Genomic DNA, 18,285 nt, shown 5'->3' with positions numbered 1-18,285 from the left:
GCAGAACTCATGCGTCTCGCACGCTGGTTCTTGCCATCGCCCTTTGGGAAGGGAGTCCTCTTGCTGGGCATTTTTGCCCCAGCAGGGACCCTGGCATAGCAGCGAGCCATCATATGGCCGCGCTTGCCGCATTTAAAACAGACCACGTCTGCATTGCCCAACTCCATAGGAGTGGCATCTGTCCTCTCGGCCGACGGCTTATACCAAGCTGTCGCCGAGGCACTGTTGTAGGATTGCTCCTCAACTAAGGCAATTTGGATTGCCTCTTCCATCGTCGACGGCACCTTTCTGAAAAGGGCCTGTCGCGATGGGCCATGCCGTAGTCCGTTCATAAACGTGGGCACCTTAATGTGCTCCGGAATCGGACCTACGGTTATGGATGCGGACAGCGAGCGCATCTCTTGCACATACTCTTGCAGAGATCGCTTCGCCTGTCGCGCCCCAAAGAAGCGCGCCTGAAGCAACACTTCGTTGTTCGGCGGCTGGTACATGGCGCGAATCTTATCCTTAAAGATCGCCCATGAGGGGAACGCTTTTCTGTCCGCCATAAGCGCCGAGTAAGCCCACTCTGAGGCCTTACCGCGCAGATGCGACATAGCGTACGACACCATCCGGCTGTCGTCCTCGACGAGCTGGGCGACACCACATTGCTCCACGGCTAAAAGCCAGTGGACAATCGTGTGCGCCGCAGTTCCATCGAACTTGGGCGGGTCCATCCGAATGGGCCTCGGTTGATGCGGCCGGGCAGAGAGCATCTCAACAGTCCTGTTGGGAGCCTCGCACCTCAGCCCATCCTGAGTCTGAGTGACGGACTCCGCCGCAGCATGGCTCTGTGCCTCGGACGTGGTCCTCCGCCGTCCGAGCACGAATGCCTCAAACTGCTCCAACTGAGCAACATGTTGCTCAGGATTACTACCCAGGAGCCTGGCCAGGGCCCTGCCACCTCCCGATGATGTTCGGAGAGGTGGGAAAAATGAGCCCAATCAATATTGAGGCTCATCCTCACGTACACACACAGAGATGCGGGTCGTGGGAAGGATTTCAAGTGCTACCAAGTGTAGGCGGGCACGTCGTAATGCGGCCACGCTCTACTTAGACACACACCCTAGCACAGCGAGGAGGCGGTTAAACCTGCTTCTCTTGCGTGCAGTGAGGTAGTTGTGGTGGGCGCGAAAGCGACCTCACCCAACACACTAAGTACTCTGGTTAAGTGTCGTCACGGGAGCGGTAATCCGCCTCCTGGTGCGCACTTACCAAGTAGGAAGCAGTTTTCAGACTGATTTATATTTAATAGATTAAATACAAATACCTATTTCTTACCAATTAAAATGTTATCTCTATAGATATCATTTAATATGTATTGCGAGCGTATCTTTATAGATACCTCGCGTAACTGATGACGCTAGCCGTCATCCCTCCTAATGTGAATGCACCCATGTGCATCACATCCACAAGGGTTGGTCACAAATGTGCACCACACCCGAGTGTTGGGTCTAAAAACTATTATTTAGTAATTAACCATGCCCTTAAGTACCAAATGTACTTAATGGGGACTGTGTAACATTAGGGCAATTCTAGCCCGTTACAGAATTTTACCATGTAATATTCTCCAAAGAGGAAGACTCCTCATTAAAACACTTGCTTTAATGAGTATTTATGAAATTGTATCAACATAAGTAAGTTATTCTTGTCTATCTACTTAATACTAACTTAAATATAATTTAATACAGAACATGTAATAAAGTCTTATCCATCTCTCTCTTAGCGCGCGTCCAGCGCTGACTGACGGCGGAGAAAGTAGATATAATGGTCTATATCTACCAATGGATAAAATTTTAGAATATTACCATGTAGAGTAATATTCTCCAAATATTATCCACCTTTAGATAATATATGAATTAACAACCTTTAAGTGTTCATTTCATGTACCCCGTTATACCCTCGGTTCCCGTCGCTTTGATCGAGTCAATTCATGTTCGCGTCGATATCGTTCACTCTGCATCTCATAAAGCCGTGAAACCGCTCGTTTCGTCGCAACGTAAAGGTCTTGAAATGCCACCAAGTGACAAACATTTCCCGTCGCTCCTGCCGAAGCCTCATTATAGCAAAAAATCTCCCGCGGCGTCGCAGCTTCCGACGAAAGAATCAGACGTGTCCGATGTTCGTAGATTTCATCCACGAATAGAACAAATCGCCGCACGGCGTCGTGCTCGTTTAAGCTTAACACGGGTACGTTATCTAGCATAATGATCGTAAACGTCTCGGTTATGACTTTGTAATCGGTTACGCCTTTTTCTGTCTCGCATAATTCATAAAATGAAATTCGACAGACGCTTTTTTCAATAGAACCTCGGAGATTTAATACACGACCTTTAGAAACTGGGACACGTACGAGACGTGTTGCTTCTGTTGCAAGGAGTTGATGGTACAATGTATCCATTTGATGCCGCGTGGCAGTGGATAATGGATACAGGAACGTCTCGCTTTTATAGATAGGCGGACATTGGATGCGATAGTCCTTTGAGGACGCAATCAACACAGTTTGAGTATGCCGCGTCAATTGGTCCAAAAAGGGAACGAAATAGTCCCAATTCGTGCCATTTTGGTATAATTCCTATACAAAATAGACCACACAAAGAAGGTCACCAAGAAAGTAGATGGTACATGGTACCGTTTAAAATCGTACCTTTGGGGGAGTATTCGATGTAGCCACTATCACGACCCCACGCCGAAACAGCACGTGAAAGAGTTTTCGTATAATAAATGCGTCGGCCACGTCAGTGACTTGAAACTCGTCGAAACACAGTAAATGGCTCTCGTGCGCCATTGCGTGTGCCACTTGCAACACCACATCGCGGCTTTGATCGAGCTGAATGTGGCGTTGTCGGCCAAACTGTTCGATTTGCATGGTTTTCGCTTGCTGAAGTCGCATGTGGACTTCGAGCATGAATTGGTTGAAATGCACGCGTCGCTTGCGCTGGACGTGGACCCCACGATAGAATAGATCGAGAAGCATGGATTTGCCAGTTCCCACGTCTCCGTAAATGTACAGCCCTTTAGGAATCGAGTAAGTCTTTGAGGAAGGATTTGCGTCATTAGAATTTGACAATGGTTCGAACGATGGCAACTTGTAGCCATTTAAATGAACATGTAATGGATCCAAATAATGACGGACAATGGCTGCTTGTTTTGCGTCGAATGTGACTTCGTGGCTTTGTACAAGCGCGTCATAAGTTTCCGAAGGTTTCGGACACGAACGTGGCAGCGAATGTAGCCATCGTGCATGGCTACGAATGCCGCGGAGGTTATTCCGACGGAGGAGCATTTTTCCGGACGCAAAGGGATATATCTTCTACTTTGGAGAGGACCTGTAGAATATGATCCCTTGACTGGAAATATGCAATGTTGCAGGTTTCAGCATGTATCACAGTTTGTGAGGCTTGTCACCTCCATGGAAGACTCCACTCCGGAGTCTGTGGACTTGGAATGCGGCATTGCGACTTGTTCGCTCTTGCGTCGTCAGATGGAACGTGACCTTATCATGTCCTTTGATTCCCGCGACCTTGGCCGCCACGAAGCGTGGTTCCTTATCGAGACTAAGTGGCTCGACGCCTGGATGCGCTACGTCATGGGGGACGATGAGATGACGGCATTACGGCCAGGACCTGTGAAAAATGATACTTTATTCGACCGCATTGAATTTCACGTCCGCGATAATCTTTTAGCGACAAAAGATTATCGAGGAGTCAACCCTCAAGTTTACGCGCTGTATTCGGAACTCTACGGTACAGACAATGCGACGCCAATTGCGCGCTGGATCCTCGACCTTTACGCGTCCCCCGTTATGATCGACGATATCAGTGAAATGCTGCGTGTTCCGCGTTTAAAAGCGCGTTCGGTTGTGGCCGAAATGAACGAAGAGTTACAGCGGTACGAGCAGAAAAATCTACAGGGGTTACAGACTCGAATAGTGGCCTCGGAGAGCTGGTTACGTCGTTGCTGCTGTCAGTGCGAGTTTCTCGTCCCGTGTTTGAACCGATTGCTGGGAGGAGGACCGACGTACAAGAGTGAAAAGGATTCAACGTGGTGTTATTGCTGGAAAAGGAAGCGGGAGAAGCAGAAACGAACGATAGAAAGCGAGGAGACGAGTATTTCCGACGATTTTAGTGACGACGAGACCCAAGGACTCTTAGGATAAAGGGGGTTTGGTAGTGATGAAGTATCTTGTTAAAAAAAAGACGCAACATTTCGGTTTGCGAATTTAAATAAAAAAAGGAAAGGTCGACTTGTACCGATAAGATTGCGACGTTCGACAGGAAGGCAAAAGCAATACTTACGACTTGAGATTCAGCTTGCGTATGTGCAAAGAAAGACCGGAGTAGGAAAGATTTGTTGGACGTGAAGCCAAAAAAGGCGAAAAGAAGCATTGCTTCATGATTCTTCGAGTTGCTAACGAGTTGCTAAGAGCATATCAGACTGTTTTATAAGAAAATGTTTATTCCACAGTTGCACCTCCAAGTGTACCCATAAGTACAATCTTAGTGAAAACTGCATGTCTCGCCTCCGAGGGCACTTGAATGCAAGTCGCGAAATTCTGGCACAGTCACTTGGAGTGATTGTTGTGTAAATTGAGCAGACACGGCGCTATTCCATTGCCTTGTCCAAGACGTATCCGTCAACGGGGCTGTAGCCTCCGAAACGTTAACTGAAACTGACGTAGGGGATGATCGCGTATGAGACTCCTTCATGTTTTTTAATGATTTTATGCTCGATAAGAGGGTCGCGCACCAAAAAGCGTCACTCCAGTGTGAAGTAACTTTAGGGTTTGACGACGACTGAAACGTCAAAAACTCGGGTACGGCATGTGGCGGTGTGTACATCGACTCAGTGAAGCCATGTGTGTCGTCCATCACCGACGAGATTTTTGTAGCCAAATTATCTTTTAATTCAATGGAGCCATCTGTTAACGCCATGTTCGCGAAATGGCTCAACACACCGCCATCCTTGTCTTCGACGCTATCTTGAATAAACGTGCGGAGATGGTTTGCTGCTTCCATCTGGCGCTCTGCATACAGAACACGACCGCGCAAGATTCGTTCTAGCAAAGGAACTAGTGCTGTATCGCGCGTTAGGACAAACGCACGAAGTTCACGGATAACCACGTCAGAAAGCCGTGTATACGCTTGCGTAGAGGCCACCAGCTTGTGCTCGTTGCGAATCCGTCGCTGTATTTGTTTTGTCTTGTCGACTTTTCGCATTGCAAGCCGCTTTTCGTGCGATTCTCGCAAACCGGCGACTTTGCGTGCATAATGGTCATAGAGAGCTTTTTGCTCTTGAAACGTCGTCACTTTATTTCTGAGACGACGTGCATAGTGTAGCCATCCTTTAAGAGGAAGCATTACTTCACGTTCAAGTCGAGAGTAGGTTTCCTGAAGTGCCACTATCTCGACATTTGCACTTGCGACACATGCATCGACGGCAAATTGTTGCCTTTCGGCCAATCCAGCTGTTTGTTGCTGCACATTTATAGAACCCGCGTCACTGGACATTAGACTGTGTACAGCGTCGAGCACGGAATTTGCCGCGCCGTGATAGAGTTGAAGGGATCCCGCATAGCTTTTTAACGCCGAGTGTACTGTCGTCAGTCGCTGTAAAGTTGCCTCAAAATCCGAAAAGGTGAGTTCATACGCTGCATTTGTGCTTGGTTTTAACGCACCAAATGCCATCAGTACCTTGTTTTTTGTACGTACACGAAGAGACGACATTGTTTTGTCGCGTAAAAAAATAAAAATGGGCACTTTTCGTTTAAAAGGGAAAAAAAAAAACACGATGGACACAATGCGACTTTATTTTTAGAAATTGACCTCCGCATCAGATGCCAATGACAAGTTTACCAACATTCCGGTATCTACTCAACCTAATCGGCTAAATACGCAGGTTGATAATGAAGGAATTCTTCGACGCACTCGGAAGCCCCGGAGCAGCTTTTAACGCACGTGTAGATTGCAAGCGTTCCCCATTCGCAGCTACGAGACGTCAGGTTGTGAAGGGAAGTCAGGTGGTCCACGTGTAAATAAGTTAATAATTGGGGAAGGACTTGAAATTCAAATTTGCGTTCGTGGCCACAGTGGTTACAAGGGGGTACGTCGTGATGATTAAGTACGCCTTTGGAGTGTACCCACAGCACGGCGTCGTTCTGCCAGCGTGAGTAGCGTAAAACCTGCTTTTTGGCAATTGCGACGCGCGTTAAAAAGCGCACATAATGTGGATCTTGATCGGTGGTGTGGCCTAGTGCTTCATTAAGCTCGCGTTGGGACACATTCATGTCGTCTTCATCGATGTCTTGGGTGTTGTCTAGTGCCACAAAATGAAAAAGTCAGTAAGTTCGCAGTCCAACTCTTCATGGACTCACGTTTTTCAAACTCGGCCAGAAGCTTGGCTTCGAACTCATTCGCTGCTTCTCGCGTGTCGGGTTCCTGGTCAATCACGAGTTCATACGTCGGAAAGACCCACTTGGTCCCGTTTGGAATCATTTCCTCTCGTGCGACCTGCGATTCAATCAACGAGTGGGTGTCGAGACTACGGAATTGATTCGTTTCCATCAGCTATAATTCGACTCGCACCACCAAATATACATTTGTGTCACAAACCATTGGTTACACGTCTCTTTGTGTCGTCCTGCCGCCCAATGGTCCTTTTGATGAAGTCGACTACAGTACTGCGCAACATTACAGTCTTTGCACGTATACAAGGCTCGCTGGCCACAAAGGACACAAAAAGCGACCGATTTTTCAAATTGGTGCAAGTGCAGCTGTTTAGCACCTCCTTCCGAATCATAAAAAGCATTGACTCGCGGGAGTTGCACACGAAAAGCTTTCCCATCCCCCTGGCGTGTGCAACACCTTGAGCGACAGACAAAGACGTATAAAGTGCGGTGAAACGCATCCACGACCTCATCGAGTGGACAGTAAATTTGCAATAAAAACGACAGAGGACAGTCGCACTCGTGGCATTGGAGCTGTGAAATCGACGGAAGGCCCGAGAGCGATGGCACGAGCCAACTCGGTCGTCCGCCTACTTGCCCACCGTCCCATTTGGTCCAATCTGGCTCACGATGTAGTGGTGTTGCAGTTAGTGCGACTTCGCTATCACTTAGAAAGCCGAGCTCAACATCGTAACCTTCGTCAAGGTCTTCCGAATCGCTCATTATTGGATGGCAACGAATGCAATACCTCGGTTTTTTTTTAAATGATGTGTAGCACACAATTTGTATTAAAAAGTTCACGCTAAATCGTTGGAATGGCACCGAAAACGGTCGTAGTCGCGGGGGCAGGAGTGGTGGGGCTCGCGATAGCGCGAGCTGCTGCTTGTAGAGGGTTAGAGGTGATTGTTCTTGAGAAGAACGCCCAAGTGGGGCAAGAGGCGAGCGCACGCAGTAGCGAAGTCGTGCATGGTAGGATAAAAAAAACCTCCCTTCGTTTATGATGTGGTATACATAAATTCAATGTGATTCCTAGCGGGGATTTACTACGCCCCAACGAGTTGGAAGGCCCACCTTTGTGTTAAAGGCCGAGAGCAACTGTATGCGTTCTGTCACGCTCATGGTGTGCCATATTCCAAATGTGGCAAATTAATTGTTGCCCATTCGCATCAATCGAATGAGCTGCGGTTGCTTTTCCAGCGCGGACGTGCGAACGGTGTGAGCGATTTAAAGCTTTTAACTCGGTCGGAGGTTTTTGCTATGGAGCCATTTATTGAGTGTCACGAGGCAGTGTACTCCCCATCGACGGGTATTGTGGACTCGCACGGCCTGATGATGGCGTTGCAAGGGGAAGCTGAAACGTATGGCGCAATGGTGGTGTGTGCCACTGCGGTGGAGGGAGGAACGTTTGATTTGAAGACAAAGACGTTTACGATTCAAGTCGTGCAACACGATTGCAAGCACGAAATTCAGGGTGACTATTTTGTCAATGCAACGGGTCTTTTTGCCCCCACTTTACTGACCAAAGTGGGCGTTTTGAATCGCCCGATCAATTCAACAAGCGAATTGCCCACTGTCTTTAATTTATTTGCAAAGGGAACGTACTTTAAGCTCCAGACACGACCTTTTACGTACAGAACCTTGTTTTACGATGAGTTACTACTATTTTACTGACTCGTGTTGGATATGTAGCCACTTGGTTTACCCAATTCCTGAAGTGGGTGGATTAGGGGTGCATGCAACAATTGATTTATCCGGAAATGTCCGCTTTGGACCTGACGTTGAGTGGATTGACAAGATCGAATATTGTCCAGATTCGTCGAAAGCAGAAACGTTTGCAACGAAAATTCGCACGTATTGGCCTGATGTACGGACGGAGATGTTGACAGTAGATTATTGTGGCATTCGTCCTAAAATTGCAATGCATGGCCAAATTTATGAAGATTTTTTCATCGCGGTAGGGTTTGTTTAAAACACTGCAATATTGCTGCTTGTCACTGCTGGCTATGTCATTTCATTAGGATAAAAACATCCACGGGATCCCAAACCTCGTGCATTTGTGTGGCATTGAGTCACCTGGGCTAACCGCCTCGCTTGCGATCGCTGATACGGTAGTCAACATGCTACAAAATTAGTCACGACGAATATGTATTTTTTTAATATTATACAACGTTTGGCAACTCGTGAAAAAAATCGTGTTTTCGAGGTGACGACGGTCCGTCATCCAGCAACTCAAGGCCAACTCCAATTTTTTCTTTTTTGTCGAAACCCATACCAATCGCACTTAACAAGTAATTATCACCTTGGTCACATTCCAATGCAACCAGATGAGGCGGCAACAGACTCGCACGCAATTTTAATGTCAGTCAACAAGTACCCAATGTTGCAAACGAGTCAACTAATAGGCAAACAGGACTTCCTTGCATCTGTACGACCAGCGAGATTTCAAAAAAAAATGATACGTCGATTATTGTCTTTTTATGAGTTACGGAAATGTAACTATGCCCAGTGAAAGCCCATCGGAATGGCAAATTGGCGCATTACTGCTTCGTGTCATCGAGATAGAAGATGAAGTGTCGTTACGCCACAGCTCCTGCCTCAGAGACAACGGCGCCGTCGTAATCGACAGGCACAAGATCGTGATTGTCGTTTCCGCTTTAAATGGAATTGGCAAGCTTGTCCGGAGACGTAATATGTTTGTCGCATAGTACCGGAAGCACTAGCAGGAGTGCGTGTAAGGAAGGAGAAAAAATGTATTTTTAATTATCGTGGTGGCACCTTGAATAAAAAATATCGGGTTGGAATTTTAAAATGATTGTAGAAATTTAAACTTCTATAAAAGAAAATTTATTAGATACGCCCATCTGGTATATTGGCTTGACGAAATAATGTTTCCAGAGTCTATGATGCGAAGAAAGAAAAATACTGCTGCGCAGGTTTACGCACGTGTGCCGTCCTCGTCAGTGAATTAGAGACACCCTTATAGACATAGCTGCAAGGAAGGAGCCAGCAAATGAACTGCTTTGCAATAAAGAGGGATACAAACGTCAAAGATCCGTATATACGCTTGTTCACAATTCTAAAATCAGGATTTTAACAAAAGAAGATTGCTTTAAAGGCCTCTTATGCTTTCCTTGGCAATTGCTGATACGTCACTGGCATTGATGCCACGTGAGCGCATAAGCAATCGAGTAGCTCAAGGTCCTTTGGTACCGATTTGGTTTCATGCCCCCTCATATCAAATTGCTTATGCTTTTCTGCAGAGTCGAGCTGTCAGTTATCACAGCCTACGTCAATAAGGCCCCTTTATACCGAGAACAACATGTCCGACACGCAATTAGCACTCAGTGACCGGAGATGCTTCCTTTTATTGTAAAAGTATCGCATCATCTGGTTAATTTTTTTTTGCTTAAAACCTTATGTGAAGTATTCATGGAGAGAAGCAATGACTTGGTAAAAACGTGATGCGAGCTTGCCACAGATGTATATCGCCAACTATTTTCAACTTTTTTTCCTTTGTCAGCATTTAATGTCTATCAGAATTGCGATTTAGCATCTCCATACGAGAGTTTTGGCTTCATTAGTGAAAGAAGTCGATTAAGCAGCAAAGACATCAAAACAATAATTTGTCGACGGTAGATATGTTCTTGTTTGATTCTTAAATAAACTTGATTTTGTTTCATTAGAGCTAACTTTGCCAGCATTGCGCGAAGTTCGGTGCAAAATTGTGGCTAATTAAAGTTATGCACTAGCAAATTCACCGATTTAATAGTGATCTCAGATTTTCTTAATTTTTCCGACTTTGCCTTCCCGTACCTAAAACAACCACAACTTAAATCAGATCCAGGACAGAATAGTGAATTTTTTTCTCCTCATCTTATCGTTACGAGGTAACGCGAGACAAAGTTGTCACGATGAGGCGCGTGGAATCGAAAAACAGTCTGACACTTCAGTATCCAATACGTTTAGTGTGTCGTATAGGTTATACATGGTGGCGACCAGCTTGTAGGCCACTAGCACTGTTATAATTATCAGATGGTTTGAGCCATTTGGTTGCTGGGTAGCGCTAAAGAAGGCACCTACCTCTACATGCCAAGACCATCGAGGATGCTGCTTATGACGCACAACGCTTTGTTCTTTATTGGAGAATCGTAAAGGAAACTTCGTTTCTGTGCATGTACCACATGTTTAGTTTCAGTTCCTTGTTCTGTTTTGTAAAGACAATGTTTTGCGGTGAAAAAACGAGCTCCTATTCAAAAGTATCCATCCGAAGCTATTAAACTCATTGTATGGAAGCCCTTAATTGCACCCACCCAAAACCATATTCTCATCTATCGTGCGCTAATGCTTGACATCCTACAATAACTAGTAGTTTCAGCGTATGTCAAGAGTGAGCGGCAAGGAAGGGTACGTTTCTCGACATTCGAGTAAACAAGTGAGGTTATCGTCATCATCATTTCTGCAAAAAGACTATCTTTATTTTTCAACGTAATCACCCTTTGTGTTAAAGTCAAATTTCTCGTTTGATGGGTGACAACTGACGTTTTTAATCGTACTGGAAGATGCCAAAGGGTTTCACTGTTTTAAACGCGTTGACTCTTGCCCGTCACCAAGTGAAATCAAAAGTGTTTTATTCTTAGTATCTAGAAGCGTACCAAAATCTCGCGTATGGAACAAGCTTACAAAAGCCACACTGAAACTTTTAGATTGCATGAGTGACATAAATTGGACGTCTCCGAATTGGGTGCATGCATCAAAGAATTGGCTACAACCCCCTGACGTGGCAAATGGCGTTTAATGGCGTGATCGCAGAACCACCCAGAAATTTGCCCGGTAATTGTCCCGCGAAACGACGCCGTTTCATGTCGCATTTTGCATTGGCAAAAAAGGTCAAAGGTTACGCGCTGGAAAAAACGCCCACGAAATGTTCAAAGTGTCGTATAAGTTATATTAAGACTAAATAGTTCGGTACAGTCGCCCTGACAAATGCCGTTCTTCGATCCTTCCCTCCTTCTCCTTCCTACCTCCATGCTTCATGGACATGTTACGGGGCGGCAACAGCGCACCAAAAACCCTCCGCGACAGTCTTAACATGAGTAACTTCCATCAAATGAATGGCAACATCAGATGCATCGTGTGAATCGCACGAGGCCACGTGTCGAGTGGCCCTTGGTCGCTCGAAATGTCTCACTTGGCGGCCGAGAGCGGTGGCGATGCGTGCGCGCCATATTGTTCACGGTCCTTGCGAATCCACGCGCTCTTGAGCAAGTCAATTTCGAGGTTTGTCTGCCACTGTTTCTTCATGGCTACATGGTCTGCCACAGTGGCAACTTGGACGGCGCGTGCGGACTTGGGCATACTAGAATGGTAATTTCGGGAAAGTTCGAAGCGAGGGGGGCGGCAAATTGCAATGTGAGCTGAAACTTGAAGAAAGCGAGGGCAGACGTGGCAGGCCGTTTAACCACCCCCGTCGTCGTCGTCGTATCGTCGTAAACGTCCACACGTCAGACGGGGCTTCCCATCGAATCGCAACACAGATGGAATTCAAGCTGTTGAGGAAATGAGGCGACCAAGAATACCAAGTGGCGACATGTCGTGCGTGCGTGGGGTGGGCGACATGAGCTGATGGTGGGTGATTGTGTGTGTGTGGGGGGTGATATAGGGAGACTGCACCTGGAGGGAGGCGGGAACGCGACGGTACTATTCCAAGAACAGGATGGTTGCGTAGTCGAGCAATGGCAAACAGGACAGGGCAAATACCGGTAGTTTCTATCAGGCTCTTTTCGATGCAAATTTCTTGGCAAAGCCCGACTATGAAGGATGGGGCGGTCACAAAATATGGAGGGTTTTTTTTTTTTTCGTATACATGTCGAGGATATAGACACATACCGGTGTGAGATGGGTACCCTTAATGACGCAACTTGGACCTCGACGAAACAGAGGGGACGACACCTTCTACTTATTCGCTGGACGATACTCGTAGCTCGAACGCTACACCTACCCGCGTGTTGCTTGTGCGGTTGTAGTGGCACGGGTATTTACAGCAGTGATACATGGGGCCAGCTTGGCAAGCACGTCAAGCGTGGCGTTTCAAGTCTTTAAATGGTACGCAAAAGGAAAGCATGAAAGCCTTTCCATCAAGCTGCAAAATTGCTGTCTTGATATGTTTGTGACGTTTTTTTCTTTCTACTGAGACAGCACAGCCACGAAAAAAGTTGCAATGCAATTATTGCTCGCACAAGATGGTTGTGAAATTGCGCGAAAAGTGGCGCCGACAAAGCGCTTTTACGTATTTTGTGAGCATACGCATTCCTTGTCTCACTCTTTCAAGCTGATTCAAATCAGACCGTTGGGCGCGAAAAAAAAGCCCTCCCTGCCCTTTACTTCTTCAGGATGCCGTACCGTGTCGTTTTGCGATCGTACCGCACGCTTGTACATGTCGCCAGCCCGGTATCTCAGCCTAAACTTTCAAATCCCTTCTCGTTTTTATACCGGTACGATTCCTGGAGGTATTTTCTAGTCGACGTCTCGATGAAGGAGGTCGGCAACTCCATCACAGGTCGGCAACTTCAAAAGGAGGTACTTTTTGTGAATTCTTTTAGGAATGCAACAGCCAAGATTTTGAGCATGGAATGGCTGCAACACTTTATTTTAATCCACGGAAAAGTCTTTGGACTCGAGTTTTAGTATTAAAAACAAGGTGCTGGGCAGGGAACGCAAAAAACGGTCTTTTTACCGCACCAGTCGACGCCATGTATCCATCAACTGCAAAATATGCCATTCTGTTTTTCGAGGAGATCAGAATGTTGGTGGGTCAACTTAAAAACATCATTCACTACTGACTAACTAGAAAAGACCTAGACGTGATGCGAATACCAAGATTTTACTCGCTGGGGTATACGATACATTCCATTTATTTTCTAAAAAAAAATATTGAAGTCAAAGCGTAAGAGGCAACCTGACCTTAGAATTTTCAAGCGTTTTTAAAAAGACGCATAACCTCTGTACTTATCATTAAATGTGATATACGATTTCGTGCTAATGACCTGCTGTCGTCTTTCGAAATTGCACCGAGATTGACAACAAGTCCCTATCTGCTCCACTAGATTTATGTAACCAGACCATTCCACTTTCACGAAGGATGGCAACGACTGAATACGCAACTTCTGGATTTAATTTCGAACAAAGGATGTCGACCTTCAAGTGAAATTATCAAAAAGCAGAAAGTTCTCGTGCCAACCGTTGAAGTCGCCAAATCTCTCAATCGCATCAACTCTGTATCACTAATCTTTCAAGCTAGCGATATAGTGCCATCATGAACAGAGTCGCTCGATTCTAGAGGGCTTTCTGTCATTCAGGTCCTTAAGTTACACGAGTTTCCTGGATTGCGAAATTTAATTTTTCTCTCACCCAAAATCGGATGTCAAAGTGTCAATTCCAATACAACCTGAAAAGCAAAATTTAAATGTCATTGAAAAAAAGTTGTGTAGCTTCCACAAATATTGTGGCATGTCACGCTGTTCATGAGCACAGCAGCACATCTGTAACGGGACAGCCCGAAACTCAATTATTATTACCTATGAGAGGAATAATAAGGAAAATAATGCGTACAGGTAGGGTGCCACTTCAGTTTTTTGGTAAACGTACTTCACACCAAATATTCCTTCCAACTACAGTGATGAAGCAACGGTAGCAATAAAAAACTTTGCATTAAAGATTGGATTTGCAGTGAAGGTTCAAAGAATCAGACCGTTGGAAACAATAAAGAGGTCCATTAAAACAGAGATCTAACTTGCGTGCATGGTGGGAAATCAAGTCAAGGATCGCGAGTTCGCAGTACCTCGACTGTAACTGGGTGTATTGTTACATGAAATTGACACTTAAAGGTTGTAAATCAATAAGGTAGATAATGTTTGGAGAATATTTCTTTACGTAGTAATTTTCGGAAAGCTTATTCGTGGGTAGATATAGGCCATTATATCTACTTGCTCCGCGGTCCAGTCAACGCTGGACGCACGCAAAGAGAGAGACAGATAAGAGTTTATTACATGTTTTGAATTAGTTTATAATTAAGCTTAGATTAAATAGATAGAAATAGAAGAACATAATTATATTAAAAAAAAATTTCAAACCTTCTATAAAGCAAATGCTTTAAAGAGAATTTTCCTCTGCACGCACTAGTGCACATGAAGTGACGTGAGGCACCACTCGCACTGAAGCAGTGCGAAGTGAACTTGTACTGAAGGAATACGAGTCGGTAGTTCCCCGTAACACCTGGAAGCACTTAGTAGTCCGTCCAAGGAGACCACAGTTCCAACATCGAACATTTACACGTTAGATGATAATGGAAATACGCATCCCATTTCGCGTGATAGCTACACCTTTCTAAGTGACATAGAAGGAGTGCGGTCGAACGAATGAGTTCGACCATATGGAACAATGCCATCTTGGCTATACTGTCCGGTCTGGACAGAGGTGTCCTCAAATCAGCCATCGCCAAATTCATATAACATGAACTTGACAAGGCGAAGGATGTTTACACTTATGCCCAGCATATACGACTCTTAGCGAGTTGTATATCAAACAACCCGGTCTATGAAGACACGTTGTTTACGGTGTTCATGCAAGGTCTTACGGATGGTCCGGTAAAGACCCACCTGTTCCGCTTGGAACTGGATACGCTTAAAGAAGCAATATCCGTTGCGGAACAGGAGGGCTTTCGTTTGAGACAGGCTGAAGTTAGTTCGTCATCGTATCGTCCTCCAAGACGACACAATCTTGGAGGTCCAGAACCTATGAACCTCTCTTATGTCGGAAGTGAGAAACCTCGCTTTTCGAACAATAAGCGATTGCAGAAATGCAATCGCTGTCTAAATTTAGGACACTATAGTTATGAGTGTACTGCCCCACGCCCAGTACCTAGTGGTACTGGGCGTAATTATGGACCGAATGCCAAAAAGGTCAACGGCCGCGGGTCCGACGTTGTTGCGAAATCGCAACAGCGCTGCGGACCGCCAAAAACGGTCGGGTGGGTAGGGGTGCAACGCCCAGCATCTCAAGAGAATTTGGAAGCTTCTTGACTAAAGTTGCTCCAGACACACAATCATTATGTGTCTCTGCACCTGGCGATGAGGTAATTCTCATCCCCTTGAAGTTAAAAGTGACAAATGATTTGTCACTTAGAGCCCTAGTTGAGTATGGGGCGTCGAATAACTTTATTCGTCGCCAGTCGCTAGAGGGTCGTACGCTCAAATATGTTGAGTGCGACATTCTTCCAACAAGAATGATGGTGCGTATAGCGACAGGCGCACCGATAACAGTGATGAAACGCGTTGTGAGATTATTCTACACGTTATAAGATTCACAGTATGATGATGATGTCCTCGTACTGGAATTAGTTGACAAATTGATGTCATCCTAGGGTTACCTTGGCTCAAAATATGGAGCCAAGGATCAGCTGGCAGCATCGATCCGTAAAGATGCCTGCCACTTGTTCATCAGATGACCATCTGCTGAACGTCTTGGAGCGTCTACAAGCGGGTAGATTTACTACGAGTGAGTGCGATGGCCTCACTTGTGCTACGGTCGTTAGTACGACTGCACAAGATCATAGTGTAATTACTAATCACACTGTGGAATCAGGTGCCGGGGGCTGAGCGAATGCACAGGCAGCGACGAAGTTTCACCACTCGATTAAATCGAGTGGATTGAGACACGAATGTATGCCTAGCGGGTGACATTTAAGGAATATACCGGTTGTCTAAAAGGGGCAACACGGTGATCCTAGTTTGATTAGTGATCGACTGTGGATGAGGTGCCTGTGGTGGCGAATCACAGTCGGCAGAGGTTGATGGGATAAGTCGCGACGTAGTTTAGGTTTGTGTGGTCAACTTTTAGTTGCTTAATTTATTAGACTTCAGCTTCCCGAGGGATTGCTTTCTCGGCAGCCTCTGGATAAATTCTAGGAAGTAATTGAGACATTTATTGTCTTGGTTAATGACTGATCAAGAGCAGGCCCTTATACTCTTGGTTTGTATGCGCCTCCGAAGTTAATTTCGGAGATAACTCAATTATCAACCCTAGAGTCTAAGCGGTTCTTGATAGATCTGCTTAGTAATATAATTTAGCAGATCTGCGTACTCGTCACAGAGGACGAATACGTAACTGATATTCGGTCAGCGGTAATTTTTGCAGAGAACGAACGGTTCTCAGCAGCTCATCGATGGACGAAAGTGTCCTCGATGTGAAGATTCGGATTGAGAGATATATTATTTAATTCTGGGAGTCACTTAAGCCAAATCCTTTATATAATCATTTGATTGAATTCAGGGATGTATTCCCTGAAGCAGTTCCTGCGAGTTGCCTTAGGATAAAGGCGCTCGACATGTGATCGAGCTCAAGCCGGGCTCGAAGTACTGTGTCATGAAGCAGTGGCTACTGCCTCGTGAACAAGTACTTGCGATCGATAAATTCTTTATCGATCGATTAAAAGCGGGCCATATAAGGGAGTCAACCTTTCCACATAGATCTCCGACCTCTGTGTGAAAGGCCACACGAGGGTGGCGGATAGTGCACGCATTCAATAAACTAAAGGCTGCAACGGTAACGGCTCAAACGTCGATACCTAGAAAAGACGTAAATATAGATGGTATGTCTAAGAGTTACATCATTTTGTCTCGGAATCTGATCGATGGATTTTGTCAGATCCTTATGCGTGAACGGGACATCCCGTACACAACAGTGAGCACTCCCAGTGGGACGCTCTGGGAATGGATAATAATGCTACGGGGGCTTCGTAACGCCCCTGCAACATTCAACAGATGCGTAACGAATCTGTTGAAACCGGTGCGAGAATTCGCACCGAGTTATTTTGACGATGTATTCGTCCATAGTCGGGCCATGGACGGAACGACGGACAAAGAAGTTTATAAAACTCACGTTCATCAGAATCTTACACTTATGCGAAAGCATAAGTTGTACGCATATCTCAAGATGTGTATATTCGCTGCAAGCGAAATACCACTTCTTGCGTCCATTGTCGGAAAACACGGCGTGCGCCCTGATTCCGAAAAGAATAGGCAATCACCGACTGGCCAGTTCCAGTCGATGTCAAGGGAATAAGAAAGCTCCTTGGGCTAGCGGCGTGCTTGCACAAGTACTCACGCAATTATGCAGAGATAGCTGTTCATCTCTCTCGTCTCTTGAAAAAAGACGAGAAATGGTTTTGGAACGCTGATTGTCAGCGTTCCTTAGAAGGTATTAAGCAAAGCTTGACGCCATCGCCCATCTTGGCGATTCCAGATCAAGATAGACCATTCCATGTGGCCTGCGACGCCAGCGATTTCGTAATCGGATATGCGTTAATGCAATACGATAGAGACGGCGCGGAGCGCGACGTCTATTACCAATCGTGTCAGCTGCAACCGGCAGAACGCAATTTATCAGTGCAAGGCAAAGGACTCCTTGCCATGAAATATGCACTGGCTAAATTTGAGGTCTTGCTCCTCGTAGATATACCGTTCATCGTATATACGGACCATGCGTCATTACGCACGGCCGTAAACAGCCCACACCTCTCGCAAAGAATGGCGAGGTGGCTATCCTTCTTCGCGGATTACAATTTCTCCGTGGAATAGAAACCAGGACGACTTAATCTCGTCGCTGATGCGTTATCACGTTGACCCGGTTTCGAGCCGGCTGCGCACTCTAATAGTGAAAATGATCCCACTGTTGCAACACTCACTACGAGTGTTTCGTCATCAACCTTGTTTGATGACATAAAGAAAGCCTACGCAGAAGATAAA

General features: G+C 45.8%; 6 protein-coding genes across 6 annotated transcripts; 3 read left to right on the top strand and 3 right to left on the bottom strand.

The window, feature by feature from the left end:
• Positions 1-1,797: 1,797 nt before the first annotated feature.
• Positions 1,798-3,325, bottom strand: CCR75_003488 (uncharacterized protein; the record flags this gene model as incomplete). Its single annotated transcript, XM_067961582.1, has 2 exons — positions 1,798-2,614; positions 2,687-3,325. The coding sequence occupies 2 exons, from the start codon at positions 3,323-3,325 to the stop codon at positions 1,934-1,936; spliced, it is 1,320 nt and encodes a 439-aa protein (XP_067820724.1). The 3' UTR covers positions 1,798-1,933.
• Positions 3,326-4,538: 1,213 nt separating this feature from the next.
• On the bottom strand, positions 4,539-5,765 carry CCR75_003489 (uncharacterized protein; the record flags this gene model as incomplete). Its single annotated transcript, XM_067961583.1, has 1 exon — positions 4,539-5,765. The coding sequence occupies one exon, from the start codon at positions 5,763-5,765 to the stop codon at positions 4,539-4,541; it is 1,227 nt and encodes a 408-aa protein (XP_067820725.1).
• A 64-nt stretch (positions 5,766-5,829) lies between these two features.
• CCR75_003490 (uncharacterized protein) lies at positions 5,830-7,239 on the bottom strand. Its single transcript, XM_067961584.1, has 2 exons — positions 6,413-7,239; positions 5,830-6,354 (listed from the first exon to the last, which is right to left on the bottom strand). The coding sequence occupies exons 1-2, from the start codon at positions 6,600-6,602 to the stop codon at positions 5,918-5,920; spliced, it is 627 nt and encodes a 208-aa protein (XP_067820946.1). The 5' UTR covers positions 6,603-7,239; the 3' UTR covers positions 5,830-5,917.
• On the top strand, positions 7,222-8,751 carry CCR75_003491 (uncharacterized protein). Its single transcript, XM_067961585.1, has 4 exons — positions 7,222-7,453; positions 7,518-8,112; positions 8,174-8,438; positions 8,503-8,751. Exons 1-4 carry the CDS (start codon positions 7,300-7,302, stop codon positions 8,614-8,616), a joined length of 1,128 nt encoding a protein of 375 aa, XP_067820945.1. The 5' UTR covers positions 7,222-7,299; the 3' UTR covers positions 8,617-8,751.
• Positions 8,752-8,982: 231 nt separating this feature from the next.
• On the top strand, positions 8,983-9,189 carry CCR75_003492 (uncharacterized protein; the record flags this gene model as incomplete). The annotated part of the gene is made up of 1 exon (XM_067961586.1): positions 8,983-9,189. One exon carries the CDS (start codon positions 8,983-8,985, stop codon positions 9,187-9,189), a length of 207 nt encoding a protein of 68 aa, XP_067820948.1.
• A 3,685-nt stretch (positions 9,190-12,874) lies between these two features.
• On the top strand, positions 12,875-13,168 carry CCR75_003493 (uncharacterized protein; the record flags this gene model as incomplete). Its single annotated transcript, XM_067961587.1, has 2 exons — positions 12,875-12,975; positions 13,084-13,168. 2 exons carry the CDS (start codon positions 12,875-12,877, stop codon positions 13,166-13,168), a joined length of 186 nt encoding a protein of 61 aa, XP_067820947.1.
• Positions 13,169-18,285: the final 5,117 nt, after the last annotated feature.

Source organism: Bremia lactucae, linkage group LG12, assembly GCF_004359215.1.
Source record: "Bremia lactucae strain SF5 linkage group LG12, whole genome shotgun sequence".
In the NCBI taxonomy this organism is placed as follows: Eukaryota; Oomycota; class Peronosporomycetes; order Peronosporales; family Peronosporaceae; genus Bremia; species Bremia lactucae.
Note: the sequence above shows the minus strand (reverse complement) of the source record. Positions and strands in the feature narration are given on the sequence as shown.